This window comes from Heteronotia binoei, chromosome 3, assembly GCF_032191835.1.
Source record: "Heteronotia binoei isolate CCM8104 ecotype False Entrance Well chromosome 3, APGP_CSIRO_Hbin_v1, whole genome shotgun sequence".
NCBI classification, from domain to species: domain Eukaryota; kingdom Metazoa; phylum Chordata; class Lepidosauria; order Squamata; family Gekkonidae; genus Heteronotia; species Heteronotia binoei.
In genome coordinates, this window is record NC_083225.1 from 138277590 (window position 1) to 138304248 (window position 26659).

At 38.9% G+C, this 26659-nt stretch overlaps 1 protein-coding gene across 2 annotated transcripts in view; it reads right to left on the reverse strand.

Annotated features, from left to right (window-relative positions):
* The window catches only part of EPHA3 (EPH receptor A3), a 364789-nt gene that overhangs the window by 332562 nt on the left and 5568 nt on the right, over positions 1-26659 (reverse strand). For both annotated transcript variants that reach the window (XM_060234514.1, XM_060234513.1), the window contains exon 2: positions 5338-5402. In XM_060234514.1, the coding sequence (XP_060090497.1) occupies positions 5338-5402 (65 nt within the window). The remainder of the gene's footprint in view (positions 1-5337; positions 5403-26659) is intronic.

The window sequence follows — 26659 nt, forward strand, 5'->3', positions numbered from 1 at the left end:
TTCTATCATGTCTCCCTTTAGTCATCTGTTTTCTAAACTGAAAAGATCCAGACTTTTCAGCCTTTCCTCATCATCTTGGTTGCCCTCTTCTCTACTTTTTTTTACAGTTCTGCAATGTCCTTTTTGATATAGGGTGACCAGAACTGAACACAGTACTCCAAATGAAGCTACACCATAGGTCTATCCAGGGGCATTATAACATTGACTGTTTTATTTTCAGTCCCTTTCCTAATAATCCCCATCACAGAATTATCAATTGGATATTACTGAAAAGAATAGCAAAATGCCTGGAATTATATTCATTTAATACCCTAAAGCAAAAATCACAAGAAAAATGTGGGAAACACAGCATTTCCACAAGTAATCACTAAAGAGTTGCAAGCTGTGACTGATGGTTGCAAAAGAGCCAGCTGAAACTGAATTCATTGAAGATGGATGTCCTGTGCCTAGGCTATGGGGGGGGGGGGGTTGAGATCCAGGCTCCTGTCCTTTGACAGGGCTCCTTTGATGCCCATGTCAGGGGTGAAGAGCTTGGGGGTACTCCTGGATGCATCTTTATCTATGGAGGCCCAGATTACCTCCACTGCCAGATCTGCCTTTTTTCATCTGTCAGACAATTGGTCCCATATCTCATCCTCATGGCCCGGCCACAGTGACCCATGCAACAGTCACTTCCAGGTTAGATTATTGTAACTCTCTCTCTGTGGGGCTTCCCTTGTCCCTGTGCCAGAAATTTCAGATGGTGCAGAACACTGCTGCATGAATGTTGACACTGTTGCCTGTAGAGGCAATCCTGTTGTACATTGTTGCCTGTACAGGCAATCCTGTGCTGCACGAACTGCACTGGCTATCTATTAAGTACCAGATGCGGTTCAAGGTGCTGGTACTTACCTTTAAAGCCCTATATGCCCAGGGATCAGCATAATTTCAGGATTACCTCTCCCCAAATGAGCCCCACAGGTCTTTATGATCAGCAATTCAACATCTCTTGGAGGTACCCGGCCCTAGAGACATCTGACTCGCCTTGACTAGGGCTGTAGCCTTTTCAGCCCTGGCCCTTGCCTGGTGGAATGAAATCCCCTTGGAGATCTGGGCCCTGTGGGACCTACTCCAATTCTGCAGGGCCCGTAAAACACAGCTCTTCTGCCAGGCCTTCAACTGAGGTAGTGGGCATAACCTGTTATTAGCCTCCCCTCCCATTCTATTATTGTAGGACCTGATGGACCTGGACCAATAGGCCATGTCTGTTGAGGCTGAATCTGTTACTTTTAGGTTCTGTAATTTTAGCTCTTTATATAATTTAATCTGATTTTAACTGTTTGACTGTCTGGTTTTATGATGTAACCTGCCCCGAGCCTGTCCTACGGGATAGGCGGGCTTTGTCAAATAAATAAAGCTGATAGGAATTGGCTAGTCTCTGTGTAGATAATGAAAGCTTCATAAGGAACTGCTCCCAGGGTTGACAACTCTGGTTTGGGAAATTTGTGGAGACTGGGGTGGACCCTAGAAGGACAGGGGTTGGGGAAGTGAGAACCTCAGCAGAGCATTGAACCTCTGACTGGAGAAAAGGTACTACATTCACTGACTTTTTAAAACAACAATGCATTGTAATATTTCCATAACTGTCCAGAAAAATCTGACAAAATGTGTGTTTAGCAGAACTCTACTCTCCACATGACAGGATGGTCAAACTAGATAAGATCACAAGTGATCATTGACTGGATTTGTTTTAATTCAAAAGAAATGGGAAGGCACCATTATAATTCCTCAGATTCTAGAGGAAGTATATAAATGTAATTCAGGAAGCAAAGACTAACTTTGGAGAGCAGAACTGGGGAAAGCGCTGCTGAAACCTTTCCCCCTTTTCCAGTTTACCATTCTGTACATTTGATATTGGCTATTTGATTAATTTCTGCAAATGTTTAGTAACATGCAGCTATCATTGTATTTGAAACAGTACAGGGTTAAGGCAAGCTGCATCAAACAAATCTAAAGAAAAATAATTCAAAATTACTAATTCGTAAAATTGAAGAGAATTTCTGGTATCCCCAATGAATTGTGATGTTTGAGCTAGTCCTCTTTCTGATTATCCAGTTTGTCAGATTACCTAACCATGTGTCCTGTCACACCACTCGAGCAGTGGAATCTGTACTCACATCATAGTACTTCTTTTGCTAGATCAGATGGACCATACATCCTGAGATACTTTAGAGAATGATGATGATGATTTACTGCTCTCTCAACATCCAAGGTGTAATAAGAAAAAAGAGACAAAATAATCTATGATATTTTGTGATCAATTCTACAAACTAGTTCTAGCTTCGACATTTGGTGTAGTCCAATCATCAGATGGGAAACAGCATTGTCTTACCACAACATCACAATATCCCTTTTCAGAATGCCTTTGAGAAATCGTTTGAAAATATCTCAGTGGCATCTCCCAGTACAAGATAAAGAACAGGGAAAAAGCTGCAATCCTATGCACTATTATTTGCAAGTAAACTCAATTGAATTCAATTAGACATACAAATATGCATTCATTTTCCACAGGCAGGGATTTTTCTGCAGTACTTCAAGAGATCCTCAACACACATTCTCAAGTGGAATATATGTACACTTGATCCATCACTCAGTTTCATGCAGAGATGGTTTGTTTGAAGTTACCATATAAGAAAACAAAATGTTTAATTACACTAGAGAGAAGACTCAAAAGTTAACTGTGCAACTGATTAAACAAAGTAGAATGTAAATTTAATTTTAAAAAGTAACCATTTGAACTATTAAAACTTTTATCATTTAAACATAAATCAGAAAGAGACTCAAATAAAAGCAGAGGAACCAATCTCATGGATTTTTTTCCTCCCTCTTCTTCTTGCTCACAATTCTTGCTTCTTGTTCACAATTGGCCAGTTTAAAAGTTTACATAAATATATCAATAGTGAATTATACCTATTTCTTAAATAGTTAAAAATGTATGTCCCTAAATTTAAAAGAAATGTACACCTGAACCTGAAGACAAAAGGCTCATCTACCAACCAACTAACAGTATTCAATAGAATGGCTTTAAGCAGGGTATAAAAACAAGAATGCACCCCAAACATCTGGTTGCCAATATTCAGCATCTGGTACTTGGATGCATTCTGTCTATGCACACAGAAGGGCCATTTAAATATTTTGGCTGGTCCGGAGTCTCCGGACATATGTGCCGTCAAGTCGCAGCTGACTTATAGTGAACTCAGCAGGGAGCTTTCAATGAAAGTGAGAAGAAGAGGTGGTTTGTTATTTCCTTCCTCTGCAGAATCCTGGTATTCTTTCATCCAAGTGCCAGCCTAGCTAAACATCTGAGATCTGATGAGATTGGGCTATACCACAGCACCTTTCCTCCCATTTTGCCTGATAGCCATTGATAAATATATCCTTCATGGAGTTTTCTAACACTCTTTTACAGCTTTTGTTCATCTTATGACAGTAAATTCCATAAGTTATGGATCTTTCTTTCTGTTCTGAATCTATTGCTCATCAATGTCACAGAAAGCATGCAATATCACGGGAAGAATGCTACTACACCAAAGAAAATTAATAACAATCAAATGGAAGAATGTGGAGCACCTGATATGATTTGAGTAGGTAAGCAGCTAAAGTAGACAAAGGGGGAAGACACATGAGGGATTTTCTTGCTGCTCTGATTATGCAAATAAAATAGAGGTAACAGTAGTAAAGAAATTGAAAAGTGGTAAATATAAGGGGGGAAATGGTCACAGAAAGATGCAACTCTCTTAGGGCCAATTCAGTTAGATTTTGTCTGGGAACTTCTTTCTCCGATACACATGAACATGATTCAGATTAGAACCATAGTATGCAGAGAGAGGTATTGGTTTATGGATACATATGTTGATCTCACACACTAATTGTTTGTAATGCTTGGAATGAAACCCATTATGTTTGTTATGTCAGTTAAGTTTTAAAAATTCAATAAAATTTAAATTGGAAAAGAGAGAGAGGGGGGGGGGGGTAGTTAAGCCTTCTACTTGTGTCATTTTTTTTCCCACCAGAAATGATCCCAGGGAACTGCTATTTGCCACTGGGGAAAAAATGTACCCATATTGATGGCTACATGTAAATTTCTCCAACAGAGCAAATTTCTCTTCACTGGGTATCTTCAGAGGAAATCAGTGCAAGGAAGAAAGGCTTAAACTTCCTCTCCCCACACACCGTGTTTCCAATCTGAATCGTACCTGGGAATTAAGTTCCTAGGACAGAACTCCCAAACCATGTCTGTCAACAGTCCACATGTGCTTTTTAACATGGGAGGGACTTGCCTTTGAATTAGATTCCCTATAAACTTACAACCAGTACAGGGAATGAGTGACTGAGATGAAAACCCTGATCAGCTGTCTAAATTGCAAATACCCAACAGCAAACAATGACAAAAGAGTGAGGTTCATTAACAAAGTGGTCATATTGAAGAGCCCAGCTGATGCAGACTCTCATGGCAGCTAGCTGGGCTGTGCTTTCCTGAGCTCTGAAGACAAGATAGCCAGGTGCCCCTATCTAATTGCAGACAGAAAAAGTTATTTAGAATTGTATTTTAAACCTTGTCATTTCAAACAGAATGAGAAATTATGAGACAGAAACTGTAACAGATTTTTAAAATTTTGTGAGCCTGAAATCTGCAGGATCTTTAGTGGTATCAGAGCAGACATAGACAGGTGTATGGCAAAGGGAATCCTTAAGACCATTCCTTACACATCTTTGTATGCCTACCATTTTTCTAATAAAAGCATCATACTGCCTTCATGCCATAGCTACATAACTTTCATTTTTCATACAATAGCTAAAAATAATCATTGTCAGACTTAAAACTTGACATAATTCCTGGTTCCAGCTAGTATATTCAAAAACACCAACAATAGTGAAAACATATTTGTATTACAAATGGCTCTTTTCTCTCAGTGTACAACTTTTCAGGTTAAAAGGTGTTCAAGCCTGACTAAAAAATCATTGTAATAATTTCACATTAGTCTCTAAAGTGCTCCTAGACTCAAATAAAGCCTGATTAAGCCTCAGTGGTGAAAGTCCAAAGTGTGTTTTGGACTCCTTAAAGGCAGTTTAAAGCGCCCTCATTTTTGCTTTCTGTTGAAAGAAACATTCATGTTGTATTTGTGATATAGAACACAAACCTTGAGATCTGAAAGGTATTTACATATAGATACCACAACTTGAAAATTCAAGTGAGCTTCTTCTCTGGTTTGTTGTTCCTAGAAGGGGGGTGGAGATGATCAGCAGCATCCTGAACTGTAATAGCACTTTCCTTATTTTGCAGTCTTATGAACTTACCCCATGTGCTGGGTAGGAGATCCAGCCCAGCTCCCCTTGAATGGTTTTTGAATCCAGCAGATTAACTGCAAAAAGAAGACAAAATGAAGAGGAATGAGTTTTGTTTGCCTCTGCTCAGCTAAGCTCCATAGTAAACAGGTCCTTGCAAAGCGTCTGCTTTTTCAAGTTAAACTGTCACATGTACAGGACCAAAGCTTTTAAAGCAAAATAAAATAATGGATCTTATTCCCAAAAAAAAGGGCAGGAAGGATTAAACGATCTTCATCACATGTGCGCATACCCTCTTTTCTGAATCATGGCTCAGTGAGCACAAATAAATGCACTGATGGGATACAGCTATGTTAAGATACTGTTTAAGAAAGATTGCACGTGTTGCAAACATAACATGAAGAATATAATAATAAATGCTAACGCCAGGCTTTGCCTTTTGACTTTCTGTCTATTTCAGTTACACATATTTTTGGCTGATGTATGATTTACGGACTAGAGAAAAATTTATTTTTTAAAAAAATAAACTAACTTCAAAACGTCTGCTTGTTTTTGAATACAACTTTCCTATCTTAGATAACTTTAAGGTTTTTATCACTTTTCTAACATGGAAGACCAGATCTTGTATTTTGAAGCACATTTGAAATGTTAATTGCAATTGTACAAAAAATTTCAAATAGATATTGGAAACACAATATCTTTGTTTTGCCACTGTCCCCTACAAAACCAGCAACAAGCAACATCTCTGCTGTTCCTCATAATAAAAAATATTGATCTGATTGCTGTTGAATGTCACATTATTTTTATAGAGTGTCTGTTCATTTTTCAATAGCAATCAACAGAAGACAGCCTGTATACACTGTAGCAGCAAAAAATCATTGTAATGGTTTCCACAAGGGCCCAAATCAATAAGAATTCTGAATACACATACAGCATCTTAGTATGTAATGGTTTAAAGTCTCCCTCCATATTTATGACTGCAGGTCCAATCCTGCTTGATCTGCTCACCAGCCCCTTAACTTGTTGAGCTCGCAATATTCAATGGCAGTTTGAATGCTGCATTTAGGAATTCTGCCTCCTGTCAAAAGAGTTGCAGCAATACCTGACAAAGCAGCAACAAGAATAATTAATCATCCCTCTTTGGTAGGGAGGGATTCCTCCACTTGTGTGGCAGGGAACTCCTCTCATGTGTGCTTTGTGCACACAGCATGATGACATCACCCGGAAGTTATTTCATCACGCTGGGCACATTGCACTGGGACGTTCTAGGATTCACGGTAAAAACTGTATGGTACCAAAGTTTTACCACAAATCCTAGAGCATCCTGGCACAACGTGCCCAGCACAACAATGTCACTTCCAGGTGATGTCATCATGCATCATGTCATGTCCCAATGGGGCTCTTTGGGGATGGGGATCCCCCTGGCAGCCTGCTTTGTGTCGGCGTGTTGGGGCCCCCCAAACCAGGGGATGCCCCAAACTGACAGGAGCTCGGCAGCCCTACTCTCCAGGTATTTTCCAACACAGACCTGGCAACCCTAGCAACTGGCACAGATCATCAAGCAACTGTCCCAAGACATCTGTGGAAGAGGTGAGATTTGAACTTGGGTCACAGGTTCTAGTCAGACATGTTAATCCCTATCCCATATTAGCTCTGATCCCCAAATCTCATTTGTTTTTGCACTGCAATTCCCAAGATCATCCTGCAGCTGGTGGCCACATTTGAGACTCCTCGCTTTATTTTCTGAGGCATTATAAACAAACGGATTCTTCTATTATTATACAAAATTAAAGTCAAAAATCCCCCTTCTTTTTGGTGAAGGAGGAGGAGGAGGAGATGGGATTTATACCTACCCTTCACTTGGGAGTCTCAGAATGGTTTGCAATCTCCTTTCCCCTTCTCTCCCCACAACGGACACCCTCACAACAGAGAGAGCAACTCTTTCAAGACTCCTCACAACAAAGAGAGCAGCTCTTTCAAGAACTGTGACTGACCCAAGGTCACTCAGCATGTGAATGTGGAAAAATGTGGAAGCAAACTCCCAGATTACAGTCCACAACCTTAGCCACTACTCCAAAATGGCACTACATCAAACACAGTAAGACAATTCTACTTCTACAGATTTATCTTCAGTCCCAAAGACCACTGGGTGAGTCAGTCACAAACTCTCATTCCAGATACGGAGGGGAGGGGGGAGGGATGGAGATATGTATACTAAAATGTAATAAAATAAAGAAAAAAAGTTTCACTCTAAGCTATGTGTAACTCTGCTTAAAATGGCACTGCATGAATCCTAATATAATAGGAACAATGGTATGCGGGTACTCAAGATACTTAGGGTAACTCTGTTTCAATGTAGTGCTCAAAAGTAATGCCTTTCCTTACTAATGAAGACACTCAATGAAAAATAGGATTTCCTATACAGTAGTATGATTTTCATTATAATTTCCCATTCATTCTTTATTGATTTTTTTTCTGCCTGTAAACACAAAAAGAGCAAATGCAACAGAATTGTGCGGGGAATGATAAAAACACATTTTGAAAAGAATATATTCTATAAATTGTATAATTTATTCAGAAATCTACTCATGAAAATAACCAAAGGCCTCTAGGTCAGCTTCTCTAACCATTAGTCTTTTACCAACAGTTTAGTCTTTCCCCCCAACATAAGTTTTTACCTATAACTTTAAAATTACAAAACAATGTTTGAGTCCAGTAGCACCCTTAAGACCAACATAGTTTTATTCAAGGTATAAGCTTTTGTGTGCAAGCACACTTCTTCGGGTACTTGCACATAAAAACTTATAAAATAATAAAACATTCTTGCAGATGTTATGAATGTTTTCTGAAAGACCAGCCACCCAACCCACAACATTATTATATTTTTACTTCTATTACTGAGTAATTCAGAAATTGTCTTTTTAAAGGGAAAAATGTCTGATTCAGTATTTTGATTATATTTCATATTCTGAAAGAGTTAAAAATAAATTTCTAGTGATTATCAGTTGTTTGTTCCTTTAAAGAGTATTTTAGAAAAAAGATCATTTAGTTAATTGCACATAGTAGTATTTTCATAAACAAAATATTATACTGACTAATTAGATATTATGCTGTCTAAAACAACCCTGTACAATACACCTTCTTCTTTTATTCTAGGAACCTCAGGATTCCATTATTATCACTCTTCATAAAAGTTAACTCACAACAAACTCAGTAATACAATTAGATTATTTTTTTGCCCAATAACCTCAATGGAGTCTACTAAAGCATTGAAGAGGAAATGATTGATGCAAATGGACACTGCGTCACAACATGATCCATCACTAGGTTAACAATCCAACAAAAAGACAGTTCACCTACAACACAACATTTCAGGGCAACAAGGAGAAGACGTAGCATAAGTGTTTGTTGTCTAAACAAACATTTTTACAAGCGATTAATGCTGGATTAGGGAGAATAACAAATGCCACATCAAAGAAAGATCACTTAACCATGTAAATAAATGTTATGTAATTTATTTTAGTTTATTACAGACAGACATCACATTAGTTGCAAACCTTAATACAGCCTGAGCAAGGGTGTTTTTTTTTTTTTTTAATTTAAGCAGAAAAATATAACTATCCTGTTGTGTAAGCATTTAAGCTACAATCCTAAAAATGCTTTCCTGGGAGTAAAAATTGCCAAACTAAATGGGATCTACTCCTGAGTAGACTTATTAGAATTGCTCCCTAAATCACCTAGTATAGTACTGGATTGTACAACAACTCTGCTCAGCTAAAAGTATAACCTTCCTTTAGCAAACGGCAAAACTCCTTTCATTGTAGGAAGCCAAGAAGCAATACATGACAAATCACTAGTGAAGAAATCACCAGTGTCTGAGTGAAGAAAAGTGTTCACTGGCATCTAGATCTTTACAGAACAATCCTATGTAGGTCTACTCTGAATTCTATTAACGTTCATTAAGTGGGGCTTACTCCAATGAAAGTGCTCTTAGGATTGCACTGCTAAGCATCAGGTAATTTGTCACAAGGAGGGAATTCCAAAGCTGAGGGGCTATAACAAAAAAGGCCCTGTCCCAAAGCATTACTGACTTTAGCAGGAGACGGGTAGGCAAGGGCATGGGGAAGCAGCCAGCAGCAACATGATGTCACTTCCAGAGAAAACCTAGAAGTGATGTCATCTTCTGTAAAAATCACTGATAACTCTATGGTTTCACTTCAGAGTTTCCAGTGATTGCTAGAAAAGCATTATGTCATCTCTGTTTTTTTTTCCAAAAGAGATGTAATTCCATTAGGCCAACAGCCATTTTTAAAATGGCAATCCCAGCTGGGAACACAGACAAGAACCTCAAATACTGATCATAATGAGTTGGTAGGACTTTCCTCCTCCGGAGGCTTCAGTCTCCGATTGGAAAGGCTTTCTCTTGTGATGGTGTGTCTGTTTTACTTTGAAGAAGTTGGCAGCAATTCGGAGGAGAAATGCCAATCCCTCTCTTCAGAGTCGCCAGAAACGGGGGAGGGGGGGGTAATGTCTGCTGGGCACTTCATTGTTTCCTGTGTGGAGATCGATTCTCATAGGGTATAATGGGAAATTGATGTGGAGGTATCGGGAGCTCTGGAGGGGCTGTGTTTTGACATAGAGGCACCAAATTTTCAGCAAAGCATCTAGTGCCTTTCCCCAAAATACCCAAGTTTCAAAACGATTGGACCAGGGGGTCCAATTCTATGAGCCCCAAAAGAAGGTGCCCCTATTCTTCATTATTTCCTTTGAAAGGAAGGCATTTAAAAAGGTGTGCTGTCCCTTTAAATGTGATGGCCAGAACTCCCTTGGAGTTCAATTATGCTTGTCACACCCTTGCTCCTGACTCTGCCCCCAATGTCTCCTGGCTCCACCCCCAAAGTATCCTGGCTCCACCCCCAAAATCTCCAGATATTTCTTGACTTGGACTTGGCAACCCTAGAGCTCACTGTCATGATCCTGCTCAACTCAAGTGTGTGCACTCTACATGTTTAGAATGTCTGAAAACAGAAATATAATTCTTGCTAAAAATAGGGGGGTTTTAAGAGCAGGAAGTGCATCCTCAAGCATTCTACAGTCTTAAACACCTACACAACAGGATGGTCATCATATTTTCTTCTTGCTTTTAATCCTTGCTCAAACTATATTAATGTTTATAATTGTTGCAGTATCTCTCTGACATATAATATAATGTCACATAACTTTTAATTACATGCTTCATATGTGGCAAATAAACATGTACTAGACACAATTCTGAAAGTCTTAAAACGCAAATGAAAATCTTACACCTCACTCAAATGGAATGAGGGTACAACAGCTGTGTTAATACGTTTTTTTGGAAAATTAAACTTGGAATACATATAGGGTTGGATCGAATCAGCTGTCTCACTCTCTGCCAGTTATTCTCCTTATTACAGTCTCAGAAGCAAGCACATGATTTTTGTCCATGTGGTCCTAGCCCAGCAGAGCCTTTTAGGTGGCCTAAGAGAGCCCCTTTTTCTGTTTTTTCCAAAATAAAAGATGGTTGGAACCAATCTATAGGTCAAAACAATCCAATTAATAGAGGAATTTGAAAACTGAATATTTTACCTAGGGATTTTTTTGAGCTAGAATGCACAGGAACACGGTTCTGGCTGGTTTGGCATCAGGGTGTGTGTCTTAATATGCAAATTAGTTCCTGCTGGGCTTTTACTACCAAAAAAGCCCTTTGTGAAATAATGGTGCTGTCAGGGGGTGTTGCCTAATATGCAAATTAATTCCTGCTAGGCTTTTTCTACAAAAAAGCCCTGATTTTACCTGTCAATTTTAGCACATCATTTTTACTCCAAATTCCAAGATAAAGGCACACAGCAAAGCAAAACACATGTGAAATCGAATGCTAGACTATAGGTGTCCTCTTGTCCCTTCATATACTTAATCACCCTTGGATTGCCCAATGGAGAATGTTTACTGGCAGTCCCATACTCAAAGAATACAAAGCTATATTTACAGATTCAAAATAAAATATTAGTAAAATATGAAATATTTTAATCCAAAACATATAAATGTAATGTTGGATGATTACTGGTTATAGCCTTACATTGAATCTCCTGTGAAGAATGGTTTTTTGAGTGTAAAGAACTCTTTTAAAGTGCTTTACTACTTGCCTTAGGAGGGGAGGATATTAAAGAACATTCTTTACCTAGATGCAGAAGAATACAGTGTCCAAAAGCAATTTTTATATATGTAAGGACCAAATGATTTGCCACATTATTGTAAGGCTGAAATTCTTGAGCTCTTGAGAGTAAATCCTTGTGAAATCAGTAAGAATGATTTGAGAAAACTTGCATAATATAGGACTACATGAATTACAAATCCCAGCCAGGAAAATAACCACCCCATTACAGAGAAAAAAATATGGTTTGCCCACAGCACAGCACACCATCACTATTTATGGCCCATTGCAACATACCAACACATTGCCTATTATTAACATGTTCTTTTCTGGTTCCAGCATGGCTAATGCGGGCTTGGCAGTAGCCAGCTTCAAATTTTAAGAGAACTCATAATGACCTGCCTCAGTACAGGTTTATGCCATGCTACTAGGATGAGTTTCATTCTAGAACTTGAAATAGCAGTGCAGATCTCAACCGGAATCCTGTGAAAACATGGTATTTTTGCCCCTAACAGTACAATGCAAGAGCTCACCAGCATGCAAAAGGTTGTACAGTCAGTCACATATAAGTAACCATTTTGGTGCAAGTTTTGTAAACTGTGAGTACTTTACAAAAGGATTATAAAACAGTAGAACCTAATACAACACTACAGGCTCCTGTCACAAGACTGAACCATCCATTAGCCAGCCCTTCAGAGATTAGTTAGATCACAGAGCATTGCAATAACAACAATAAAATATCCTGTAGAAAAGTGCAAAAACAGGATTAAAAAGTAAAAATAGTCCCCTGTGCAAGCACCAGTTGATTCCGACTCTGCTGATGTCGCATCACGTTTTCAAGGCAGACTTTTTTATGGGGTGGTTTGCCGTTGCATTCTCCAGTCATCTACACTTTAACCCCAGCAAGTTGGGTACTTAGAAACATATAAAAATAGGTGAAAGTGCCTTTCTTCAATATCCAAGCCAATGCTTCCTTTATTTAAAATTTTTAAACACACCTGTCAATATATAGAAGATGTGGTATGCCAGTTAAACAAAATCATTTTTCTTTTTTTAATAAAATGGTAACACAACAAAAGGAAAAGATAGAAGGAAGAGGAGGGTCATACAAATCCAGGAAGCAGGCAGCAGCCCAGAAGTACCTAAAGGCAGAAATCAAGCCAGGCTTGGGTTTTGGGTGGGACAAGGAAGAGACTGTTCACAAACTGATACACATTTACAGATTGCTTGGCTCAGATTGATACTGTTGGTAAAACTGAAAATTTAGTATACGCAGAGGAACAGCCAGTCTTCAGCTACATGAGGATATTACCTTCAAATTCCAAGCAAATGATATATTATAGTTTTCAATCTCCACCTCTTGGTGAACAATATAACGTATATAACAATCTATCCCCAACAAGCCAAATTTCTGCTGACTACAAACCTCCAGACTCCAGGTCTCCATCTTGTAGGAAATATATCAGCTTGGCTGCCCAACATTCTGTATTACATACATGGACATCCCATATTATAACACACCACAGTTCCATAGTCTAATTATCCAAACCATCAGTGGTAAGCCAAATGTCAGGGGTGAGGAGGTGCAGAAAAGAACATGTGCATCCCTAGGGATTACAGCTGATCTCCAGGTGACAGAAAGTACCCCTCTGAAGTCCCCCCTCCTCAAACCCCACCCTCCTCAGGCTCTCCCTCTCCCACCAAATCTTCAGGTATTTCCCAATCAGAGTTGGTCGTCATCACACAAAATGTAAATGCCTTTTAATTCGTTGTATTGACTGCAGTCTGAAATGCCTTATGCTCATGGAAGTGGCTCTGAGTGTACTTCTTTCTGCTGGGCAGATGAGGAAATGAGTTGATTTCACTTAAACTATATAGCTGTGATGCCCTGTAAAAGCTAGAATGAAGGCACATGTTATCTAACCCTACTGAATGTTAATAACTACTGAACGTTAACTACCAGTCTTCATACCAAAATCTACCATCAGTAAACTGCAGTGGCCAAAGAACAGACATTTGTTTTAGACAAATGAATTTCACTGTTTAAGATCAACAACCGATCATCTCAGATATTTTTGTGGCAGATGTCCCTGGTTCTCTCCTCCCCTTCTTAACGGCATAACACAGGGTTTCTCAAACTTTTCTTTCCCATGGCCCAGTTATTTTTACATTTTTCCTTCGTGACCCACTAAAATTTGGTGGTGGAGCCAGGAGACTTTGGAGGTAGAGCCAGGAGACAGGAATTATGTCATTTCCTGTGGTGTCAAAGGCCACATGATGTCACTTCTGGGGCACACTGAACCAAAACTCCACCTTTTCCTGTGATGTCCATCAGAATGGGGCCAGGGCACTAGAAGCCTTCCCACTGTTGCTCCCCCCCTCCCAGCAACAAGAATAGAGACAGAGCATCACTTGCAGGGAAAGAAAGAAAGAAAGAAAGAAAGAAAGAAAGAAAGAAAGAAAGAAAGAAAGAAAGAAAGAAAGAAAGAAAGAAAGAAAGAAAGAAAGAAAGAAAGAAAGAAAGAAAGAAAGAAAGAAAGAAAGAAAGAAAGGAGGAGAGGAGGAGAGGAGGAGGGGGGAGGGGGGGAAGGAAGGAAGGAAGGAAGGAAGGAAGGAAGGAAGGAAGGAAGGAAGGAAGGAAGGAAGGAAGGAAGGAAGGAAGGAAGGAAGGAAGGAAGGAAGGAAGGAAGGAAGGAAGGAAGGAAGGAAGGAAGGAAGGAAGCCCTCCTGGCTGAAAAAAACACACACACCCTTCTTTGCCACCCAGGCCTCCCGGGGAAATCTCCCCAAAAGAACATACTGCAAGGCACAGGAAAGCTCATGCTTTGCTGGGGGCGGGGCTAGCTTTGCTGGGGGTGGGGCTAGCTTTGGCTTTTCTTGTGGCCCAGTAGTGAGGCTTCCGTGGCCCGGTACCAGGTCACGACCCTGCAAATGGGAAACACTGGCATAACATAACAGCAAAAATCCCGATTACTAGAGCAGCTTATGAACATTTGACTACAGAGACCCACCAAACAGAATTCTGCCTTTGTCAGGGCTCACCAGTCAAGTTTGATTTTCCAATCCAACATTAACACAGAAACATTTCCCAAAATTTACTAATAATCAGCTGAGAGCAGTCTTAATATAAAGCTACCACAACTGGGAAACTCCAGTTAGTGCAGAATGCCACCATCTAGTTACTATCAGACACCAGGAAAGGCATACATGTCAAATCCATTTTACAGAAACTAAGTTGGTTCCCTACTAATCAGTTACCGAGTTCAGTTCAAGATTCTAGTTATCACCTGTAAGGCCCTCAATGGCCTCGGGCCAGTTTACCTGCAGAACCACCTCTCTTGCTATGTGCCGCTATGACAGCTTCTAAAGGTGCTAGCTGTTGGTGGGCTCCTGTGGATGCAACATCTGAAAAGAACTGGTGTTTATCCTTAATAAAATGAGGAGTATGTTCAACCACACAATATATAATGTAATATAAAAAATTACTCAGTATGCAGATCAAAAACAAAAGCCAAACCCCTGTACACAGTGTATGCACACTCACTCTAATGCACATACTGGCTTACCAAGCATCTAATGATCAAGACTGATGTAAAGCAAACAGAAATCACTGTCCTGTAACTCAAACGAATTGCCTCTAAAACAGCAGTCACTCTGTGAGTGCATCTGGCTGCTTGCAGTTCCTTCTCAACCCAATGAAGTGTAGAATGCTTGTTCTTCAAACTCAACTTTCTTTCTAAATGGCTGGACATGAGCAATCTCCTTCTCCTTCTCTCTACTAAGATATAATGTACCAGCTGCTGGAATTGTAGAGTCAGCTGGAACACTAACTGTAAAAAGAATGAGGAGTTTCAGCAGACTTTCCCACCGCACCTGTTGCCTTTATTTCAACACTTCACCTGCCTTCCCACTCTTTTTCCCCCTCCCCATCCCATTTATGAGAAAATATTTTCATGGCTCTGCTTAATCAAAGTCAGAATAATTTCTTGGCAAACCTGAAGTACAAGATTCCAGTACTTGGAATTAAGCAGAGAGGAAACAGGGGGGAGGTGAAGGATTGGTTTTCCATAACTAATGGTCCAATCCTGTGGTCACTTGAGAGTGAGCTGAGTTCAGCAGGAGGCAGTGGGATTTTTAGCCAGTTTGTGCGTAGGAATCTCCAAGCTGGATAGCCAAAATACATCACTTTTTTGTGGAAATTGCTTATTTAGGGCTCTGTCATATATATAATCTCAAAGAATCTGGCAGGTACCAATATACTGATACACACACAGTGTACATAGATTCAGGTGAGCAGCCATGATGGTGTGAAGCAACAAAACAACGTTTGAGTGCAGAGGCACCTTTAAGACCAACAAATAATTCTGGGCATGAGTCTCCTCGTGTATGTATTCTGAAGAAGTGGGCATGTACACGACAGCTTATACCCAGAACTAAACTCTGTTGGTCTTAATGGTGCCACTGGACTCAAGCTGTGTACATAAAAACATTAATGTAACACTACCAAATTTTAAAAATATACCGTACATGTATCTACAACTGTACCAAATTTCTTCAGTGATGCTTTAGTTATGTACTAAATGTGCATGAGTGCATGCAAACTGCTTAAAATGAAGGAAATATTTCTTGGTTGTAGTATTTCTTGGTTGTAGTATTTCAGTTACATGCTCCAGTAACACAGAGAAACAAAACATTTAAACTGAAGGAACTGAAAACTGCTGAAAACTTACATGATGCTTCAATTCCTGTCAACATAGGTTGCCAGGTCCAACTCAGTAAATATCTGGGGACTTTAAGGGTAGAGCCAAAAGCAGGGTTGCAACAAGCACAACTGAACTTCAAAGGGAATTTTGGCCATCACATTTAAAGGGATCACTCATTTTGAATGCCTTCCTGTTGCTGAAAATAATGGAGGATGAAGGCACATTCTTTTAGGACTCATAGAATTGGATGCTCTGGTCCAATATTTTTGAAATGGGGGGGGGGGTTAAGGAGAGTTACCATATGCTATGCTTTAAAAAGGTGCCTCTACCTCAGCCCCCCTCCAAAGCCTCAGCCCCCCTCCAAAGCCCAGATACCCACATTAATTCCCGCTTACGCCCTGTGGGAACCGGTCTCCATAGAGCATAATGGAGTGCCCAGCAGACATTTCCTCTCCCCACTTTCTGATAACTCTGAAGTGAGGCGAGGGCCTCCAAACCTGGGGAGCCTCTGCCCCCAACTGGGGATTGGCAAGTCTATTACCTATTTTAACACAACATACATAAAAATTAAAACATTACTTTTTGTCTCTACAACCAGCATGAAGCTATCCAAATGTTGGCTAAATAAACAGCAGCCTGTGATAAATGTTTTGTTAAAACCTTAAAATAGAATTTAAATGCTTACAAGAATTAATGCTTGAAGTTAAACATCCTGGTTAAAGGAGAGAGAGCTACGAAGTGGCATAAAGCATACTGCCATAAATTCTTAGAGTACAAAGCATGCCTAATCCATTGCCAGATCCATATATACTTAATTTTAATCACAGATCACAAACTGCTATCTGTGAAAGCAACAGGGTGTTAAAATAAGCAACAACCTATACAATATTACAATTCTCCAAAAGGAATAATAGATCCTGGTAGCTAAAGCAAGTTTAAAGTGGGTTTATTAAAATTCAAATACTGGGTTTTGTGTTTGCAACTTAATTGCAGTGCTGCCAAGTTCTATTAAATGCATGCTAGCAGTGGAAATAGTAAAAGATGATGAACATCTTGTTTTCCCCCTGCTAGATTATGAGCAATGTTCCCTTCCTTCCTTTCCCCTTGTGCACTTTTTCCAGTAAATCTAACCACTCATCTATTCAGATTAGCAGAAGAAAACAGACTATGCTTGGCACATGACTTTCACTTGCATGTGATCATGGATATCACACTATTTGATTGATTGATATGCAGGGTATATAGCTTAAACTAAGAAAGTCTGCCGTGAAAACATTGTGAAAACAATGTTACCCCAGAGTCGGAAACGACTGGTGCTTGCACAGGGGACTACCTTTACATTTATAGCTTAAACTAAAAGGTTTTCTAAGCTGTTCTTGTTCAAGCTCTTTAAAAATTCTAGACCGATTTCACACAAGGCTTGTTTTGGGTAGAGAGCCCTTTTGCTCCGAGGCCTTCTCTCCATTTTCGCACAAGTTGCCCCGGAGCTGTGAGCTGGCGCGCTGCTACTCCGCAGCAAGAGAGAACCTCTGACAAGCAGTTTCTGCTTGCTGCGGAAAAAAGCTCTCTACCTGGAACAAGCCCTAGTGTGAAATTGGTCCTAGACTATTCTATATATGGCTGAGTACACTGGCATGAATTAACCCTATCACTTTCTGGCACTGTATACACTGATAGCAGACAAAACATAACCAAATGAGCCAGATTTTTAAACTCTTGGAAAATTCTATACTTGCTGTTGCTACCCTACCAGTTGAGCAACATTTGGGATTCATCCAACAATGGGAGAATCTCATTTTTAATGTTTACAAGGGATTCACACCCAGCTTTGAGTTCTGAAAGGTTGTCGTCAAATGGTGGCTTATTGAGAAGATGATGGCATAAGCAATTCCATCAGAGGTCTTCAGACTGATGGAAAGCAGATTTAAAGATACATAACCATCAGACCAACCATTGATATGAGGCCTGAGACTTTGGAAGATGGGGAAAGCGAAAAGCAAATCAGACAATAGCCCTTTTCAGTCATTATGTTTCATCATGCATTTGGAAAGAATGCAGAACACATGAACCTCCCAATATGTGTAATCACCATTTTGTATGAAAGGGCCATTATTTTCAGCCTCAGTAAATGTCTACCAGAGGGTTCTGATACACATGTACCAAAACTGCAAACATGCAAATTGTTCCTTTCAGAGAAAATGGTGATTATGCATATTGGGAGGATCACATGTAGCGCATTCTCCCTATATACACACAGCAAAACATAACAATGGAAAAAGGCTAATATTTCCAATGAATCCAAATATTTAAGTTTTAAAGGTATAATTAAATATCTATGTATTTGCAGGAGACAGGTGGCTTCAGTACCTATAGTGTTATCAGTTTCAGACAAATTCACACACACACAAACACAAGCATCCAAACATTTACGTATTGTCTACAAAATGCATCACATCATACTGACTCATACTATCCAATAATAACAACAGATGTATTTCAGAAACCTGAAAAATCTTTATGCAAATTTAAACTCTTCAGCACATAATATATGAGCTCACAAATTCTTATACTGTAGTTTGAAAACAGATTAGTCTGAAGGAGTCTCATGAGGTTCAGTGTTAATGTCCTGAGTAAAGACAGTTTGTAGGTTGTGGGTATTATATCAATCACATGTGATAGTTAAACAGCTATACAAGCTGAACTCAAAGAACTATCCACCTATTGCCAATTCAAGGCCTAATCAGCAATTGTTCACAGGTAGTTATTAATTCATATATGACAAATTAAAAGGGCACATTGTTAAATGCCTTTATGTGGACATGGAGGAGAGACAACATGCTGATAATATCAGAAATGTCCATTAAGTGACATGCTTAAGAAAATGGGATACTAATGTTAAATCCGGTTTTATTTCCCAACTTGCTGATGTCACCAAGAAGCTATTTTCATTGTTTAACAGAAATTTATGGAAGTAATTAACTCAGAACATGTGTGTGTCTCACTGTTCATATATTTTCCCCTCAAAAAAATCTGATTTGCCCAGCTTAATTTTCTGCTTTGCTGAGCAAAATTTTATATACATAATATCACTCTTTTATCATGTGGATCAGACTCAGATAAACAATTACTTCTACTGGTCTTCCTCACCCTGTCTGCCCCAACTCTTTAAAGTTATCCACCTCCTGCTCCACTAACTTACTGTTCTTATACAGAAACATCATGTTTCACAACATTTTTTTTACCTCTCTGAAAATCCCAAAACAGTATGTGTGCACAGACTCCCCAGAGTATTTGTTGGTTTTCTTTCACCAGCAAGCAGGTGTTTGCTGCCCTGTTTCATTTTCTTCATAACTCAACAACACCCAGGCACAACTTCTGCTTCCAAAGTGGTTGTTTCTGAAGTTTCTCTCCCATGCAAGTCACTAAAGTACTTTCAGGTGGCTTTAATGGTCCCAGTGTTCGGCATGTTCAGCCCTGTTGTACATGGGTTGTTTTAACCAGAGCTCAGAAATTGAGAAGAACTGTTGTGCCATTTGGCCATAAGAACATAAGAAGAGCCATGCTGGATCAGACCAAAGATCTATCATGTCCAGCATTCTGTCCACACAGTGGCCCACCAGCTACCTACAGGAAACCCATAAACAAGAAGGCAACAAGAGCATTATCCTGCCTGTGATTCCCAGCCACTGATTTTAAAAGGCGTAACACCTCTGGTACTAGAGGGAGTAGATACCATGTTTATTAGCTATTGATAGCCCAGTCATCCATGAATTTATCCACTCCCCTTTTAAAGCCTGCCATTTTGCTGGCCATGACCACATCCTGTGGCAGCGAGTTCTACAAATTAGCTAAATGCTGAGAGAAGAAATACTTCTGTTTGTCTTTCCTGAATCTCCCACCCATCAGTTTCAGTGCATGACCCTAGGTTCTAGCATTTTGAGAGAGAGAAAAGAGCTTCTCCCTGTCCACTTTCTCCCTGCTATGCATAATTTTATAAGCCTCTGTCATACTTCCGCTCACTAGCTTTTTTCTCCTAGGATAAGATCCCTAAGTGCTGTTTTAACCAAGGGCAGCTACTCTAGTCCCCTGATCATTTTGGTTGCTCTTTTCCGCACCTTTTCAAGGTCTACCATATCTCTTTTCAGGAATAGTGAGCAGAGCAGTACACAACATTCCAAACACAAGTTTTGAACACTACCATGTAAGCAGTTTACCTTGCAGTCCTAAACATATTTTCCTGGAAGCAAACCCTACTGAATAGATCTGAGCATTATCCTGCGAAGACCTGCTTAGGATGGCAATCTTAAGGGTAGGGTTGCCAACTTCAGGATGTGAAATTCCTGAAGATTTGGAGGCTGGAACCTGGGTTTGGTCAGGGGAAGGATTGCAGCATAGTATAATGCCATATAGTCCACTCAGCAAAGCATTCATTTTCTCTAGTGGAAATTATCTCTATACTTTGGAGATTAGTTGTAATTGCAGATCTCCAGGCCACACTTGGAAGCTGGCATCCCTACTTAAGGGCCTAACTAGATGATGTTGAGACAGCTATGCTTATATCTTTCAGAATTTTTAACTAGAAATAGAGGCCATGTGGGACCCCAGTTTCACAATAGCATAGGCTTGGCAGTCCCCATCGGGGAATACCCTGGTTTTGCATGCTCCTCCCCACTGCCAGCCAGATGGATAGTGGGGGAAGCCCTGCCCCAATAGCCTCCATGTGCCTTTAACTCTAGGCAGGGTTAGGAAATGCTTGCAACTGTTTGTGTTTCCAAATGTGTGTGCGCCTTTAAATCCTGACAACAGCTGGATGGGGGTGGGGTGAGCCAGCAGAGCCATGGAGTTTGTGAAGTCTCTGAGAAAGGCAGAGAAGCCAGCATAGTGCTTCTGGGGGTTTTTTACATTCATTTCAAAAGTCATTCCTATAGTAAAAGAGATAGTAAAGAGTTAGCTAGAATTTAATTGTGGGATGGAGGAAAATTCCACCCCCTGCTGAGCTCTATTCCTATTCCTGTGTTAGTCTGAAGAAGCTGGTTGAAATACAGCACACTGTTACATTCAGCAACCCTCATGGTGAGTAAATTGCCCCAGTGAGATCACAAAAGTGTTTATTTTGGCTGCTTTGTGTGTTGGGGGGTGTCCCTTAAAAGAGTCATGTTTGCAAATACTTCCAATGCCTGACAAGGGGATTTGTGAGATTATGATAAATTTCACTTTCATTTAGTGGAAGTGCAGCAGCCATGGTAGGCAAAAAAAAAAAAAGAGGATGAAGAAATGAAGACTACATTCAGGGGATCTGCATTGCTGTATTTTTATTAATTTGTTTGTTTATTTAGGGAATGGGGAAGTCTCCTGACTCCACTCCAAAACCTCCAGATATTTTCTGAGTCAGACCTGGCAACCCTACCATAGCATAAAGGAGAGGAGAGGAAAGGACCCCTGTGCAAGCACCAGCCGCTACCGACTCTGGGGTGACGTTGCTTTCACAACGACATAAAGGAGAAAAGGATGCTTAATTCTTTCACCAACTAAAACTGCCCCCCATTGGAAACTTTTTAAAAAATGTGTTTATTCTGCCTTTCCAAGATTAATAACAGCACAGGAAGAACTGGTGGTCTGGATTTGTGGAATCATGTGGAAGAGTTAAAGTTCTAATACACACATGGATTTTTTGTAGAAAAGGCCTAGCAGGAACTCATTTGCATATGAGACCACACCCCCTGATGTCAAGCCAGCCAGAACTATATTCCTGTGTGTTCCTGCTCAAAAAATCCCTGAATACACATACAACAAACAAAGCTCAAACTGAGGCCCAGGATGACTGCTGTTTCTATTTAAGAATTGTTGGGAAGATACCATCACAAAGATTCCAGCATTTTAATTTAGTTGTACCTTAGCGATAAAGTAGAATCTCCCACAGTAAGAAACTCTAAAGCTGAAAAAGGAATAAAAAGATCTTCATAGACCATTTCAGCAAGATATCAATACCAGTAACAATTCTGGTTTCTGGATATTTTGAAGACACTAGACTCTGTCATTCCAAATAAGATTACTTTTCTTTAAAAATGTTTACAGTGTTTCAAGATGGCAAAAGTCTGTTGAATGTGGAATACTAACTTGGAAGGAGGAAGAATATTCATAAGTAAAGAAAACAGTGGATCACCTTTAAAAGAAACATTTGTAAGCACAGGGTATTTCTGCAAATGAAAATCCCACACAAAAATATTCTCACAAACATGACCACTGTCAAGCAAAAAGCATATTTCTTTATTCAGCTCAAGCAGAATTTTGTTGCTTAGCAATTAGGAAACATAAATCCTTTGTAACTGAAGATATGTCATAACTTTGTATTGCTCTCAATCCTTTTTATATCAATGGCTTACTTTTACACAACTTCTGATTCATTGACTATTATTGTGAACTTATGTTATTGCTGGCTCTTGCTGTAATAAAATTGACTGACTGATAAAACTATATTCTTTAACTATAAGAATGCAAAATTAAAAATTAGGTGGTTGAAAAGGAAAGCTGAAACATGAATGAATTTGTCAATTTGAACATAGCATAAAGAACAAGAAAAAAAATGTTTCTGCAAAGAATTACAACATCAGAGTTTTTTGCTTCCTATTGGGTTACCGATAACATTCTTCATCTAGTACTTGAGTACTCAGTTTTGATATTGTTACCCAAACTTAATCAGTTGGGGGAAGAAGTATGCTCGAGATCATATAACCAAGCACTGATTACTCTAAATATTTCTATGACCCTCTTTGCACTCCTGTATAAATACTGCAAAGTAGTCTATGATTATTACTTAAGCAGAATGGAAAATGCTGTCATTTTCTTCTTCACCAACAATACCTTAAGAAAGATAAGTACCAGTAAATGTTTAAAATGCTTAATTTACAGCTTTAAAAGATCCTAAACTTTAAGATATTTGAAATAATATCTTTAATAGTATGGATAATATTTAAATATTTAAACCATTCAGTTTGATGATGTTTTCTGTCTTTTCTTTTTGATGATATACTCTACTGGTAATAGTTTGATAATTAGTTTAGTAATTAGTTTGAAACGACTAATGAAAAACTTTAAAAAATTATAAATCTTGCAATTATGAAGCTTGCTAGTGCAAACACAGAGAACATTATTTTTGGTGCAGGACCATTCATAATAGTATTTTGCAGAGTGTAGTTGCCGCTAAACAACTCAATGCAATGCAACTCCAGAAAGTTGTCTCACTTCCTTAGAAATTCTAAGAAAAAATTTAACTAGACAAGTTCGTAAACATTCCTGCAACTAATATATTTGTAAAATGCATTACAATTGTAAACTATTGAAGATTGACTTCTAAGCACTGAGCTAAGATATTTTCAATATAACTTCTCTGCCATCATGGTGTAGGTGTACATCATGGTGTAAGTCCTTTGTGAGAAACAAGGTATCCCAACTCTGCAAATCACTGGTGGTGCTAGAATTCTATTTCAGAACTCTAATTTCTTCACTTCATTGTTAGGCTGCTTTTGTGTCTGTACTGTTGTGGGTTTGTAGAGTCTTTATTTCCCAGCATTTTTTTCACAGCACATTAATGGGATTTTCTTTCTCATTCTAACTGCAACAGCAGGATAGACAGTAGCTAACACTCTCCCTAATGGATGTCTAAAAGTTTTCACTTACAGTGCATCAACTTCAATAACATATTTCCATGTCAAAGAGATGTGGTTTCGTTAATCCTTTCCCAACCTCTTGCAGAATAACACCCTTCTAAATTCATTGAAGTCCTCCTCATGTCATTTTCCAATATTTTCCTCTTCTTATGGAGAGATTTTCAGCTAGGGAAATTCCTGGAGATTTGGAAGAGGTACCAGGGAAGAGTGGAATTTGGGGAGCAGAAGGAGCTCAGTAGGAATGTGGTGCCATGCAGTCCACCTTTCAAAGCTGCCTTTTTCTAGACGAGTTGACCTCTGTAGTCTGGACATCACTTGTAATTCTGAAAAAACTCTAGGCCCTACCTGGATGTTGGAAAAATTTACTATCGCTTTAGTATGCAATTCAGTCTATGCAGCTACTCTACATTAACCTTGAGGCTGGACTGTTGTAATGTGCTCTGCATGGGGCTATCATTTGAGAAGAGCCAGACATTTCAGTTAATGCAAATTGCTCCAGCTTGTTTGCCATATAAAATTAACCACAATTTGCATATAATGTTATTAAGAGAAATTATCTTAATTCCACTTAACCCAATTTCTTCCTGAAATTCAAATCCTCCTCCCCCCTTTTTTTTTTAGGAATCTGAAGCTGTTCTGATCCAATTCCATTTTGATCAAAAAAGATATTCAAAGAAGCAAGGGTTGGGAAGGGAGTTCTACAAAATTTCACAATTTTATTCTCCAGATGCTCGGGGGGGGGGGGAGATAATAAGAGTAATCAATGGCTGTATCTGAAAAAAAAAACAAATTTTGGAAAAAGTAATTCACTCCCTATGATAATGTTGTTCACTTATTGCAGAAGTGTTGAAGACATCACATTGGCTATTTGTTCAACTGATGGTGTGATATAAACCCTTTAATAATCTAGATTCTATATATCTTCAGGACTACCTCTCATTTGCTCATCAGACCAGTAATTCACACACTGCAGAGAACACAAGATAGTTCTGAGGCTTCCTCTCTATGGCTTGTAATATGTGAGCTGTGGGTTCTCCTCAGTCTCCATGGGTGTGATGCCCAATTCAGATCATTACTGTGGCACATGTGGAAATGATCTACGGAGTGCATTATTTGATACACAGGAGAAATCAAAATAATATTCTCTATAGATCACTTCATGTCAGGAAAGTAGCAGGGGCAGGAAACACAACACATGCCACAGTTACTATCTGAATCAAGAACCAAGCAAGTGGAAAACCTGTAACTGCCCCCATGTAGGTAAATTAAATCAGCATGTGCCTTCTCTAGAGCAGATGCAAAACAGTGCCAGATCCTCCTGTGCAGGTCAGGAAGGTCTCCAGATTATTAGCATTTCAATACCAATGAATCAGATGAAGCTTCTAGTAAAGATTTTCTGGTAATCCAAAAGGTTTTCTGGTAATCGGTGTTGTATGTAAATTTTAAGTATTTTATTCAGGTGTATTAAAAATAACTGTAGAATACTTTAAGTACTTTTTAGAAGAGCAATATGCCTTTATTAAATGAATATATAATAATAATGGCTTTCAATTGATAAAATTTGAGGAGTATCCCTAATGCCATAGCAAGGTTCTTCAGTTATATTTTGCAACCAAATTTTAGTTTTACATTTAATAAATGCAATAAGAAAGATCCATCCCCTGTTTTTAGTTGTAGATTTAAGTTACTTAAATGTGTGTGTATTTAAAGTGTATACTGCTAAAACCAAGAATCTAAAAGTGCTTTGCTTGGGATCAAAGATTCAGTTTTCAAACCAATAATGCAAACTAACAAAACTGGTATTTCTTCCAGTTAAACTACTAAAGCAACTTCATTTTGTTGCTGTTTTTCTCCATGGGGCATGGTCAAGTTTGTACTTTGATGAAGCAATAGATGTAACTAATATCTCTTTTAAAGTTGAGCATTCTCCAAGCTCTTGACCTTTGTCTCAGTAATGATCAGATCACAATACCTGTACATTCAGCCTTCTACAATTTTATTTTTAACTGGCTTGTATTTTAATCATTAATCAAGTAAAGTGTCGTGGTTTGTTCATCCTGATAAATAACTTGTATTTTGTATAGGTTAGCAAACTGACATATTTCATGAAATTAATCTGTAGTTATGTGGAAGCTGGTATCATTGGAATGAGTAATACTTAGTTCCCAGAATGATGTGTCTTTTTTCATGCTATTCATAACTTTAGCCCTCTTTTATTTCAAAAGAATTAACACACTAAACTTAACACATTCACTTGGAAATACTTCAATGACTTCAAATGGGACTGACTCCCAAGTAAACATACTTAGGAAATGCCTATTAATTTAAATACAAATAAATTGACACAGCTCCTAAGTAACCATGAAACACACTTTTGAGCAGGAAGAAATGTAAAGCATATAAAGCATGGGTATCAGCCTTATTTCAGAGATCCTAACACTGACCACAGAACTTCTCTTATGCACAATGGGTTGGCCAGCATTGTGGTCTAAATCTCACAAACCAGTAGAAATTCAGTACATGGGAACTGACACTCTTTCAACAGAAAATGTGATGGAACTTGGGCCAGTCACATTCAGATCCCTTCCCCTTGCTAAACATTTCTGACTTTTCCATTAATGTAAGCTTTTCAGTTTCTCTCAATCCTCTATTATAAAAGAACACACTAACTGAAACCAAAAGACACACAATTATATAAATACATCTCTATGGTGCGTAACCTCAGGGTTACCGAGCAAAGTAGTCGGAGCTTTAATTTAAAAATTTGGCTGCCTCTGTTCCCACTTTTGCTA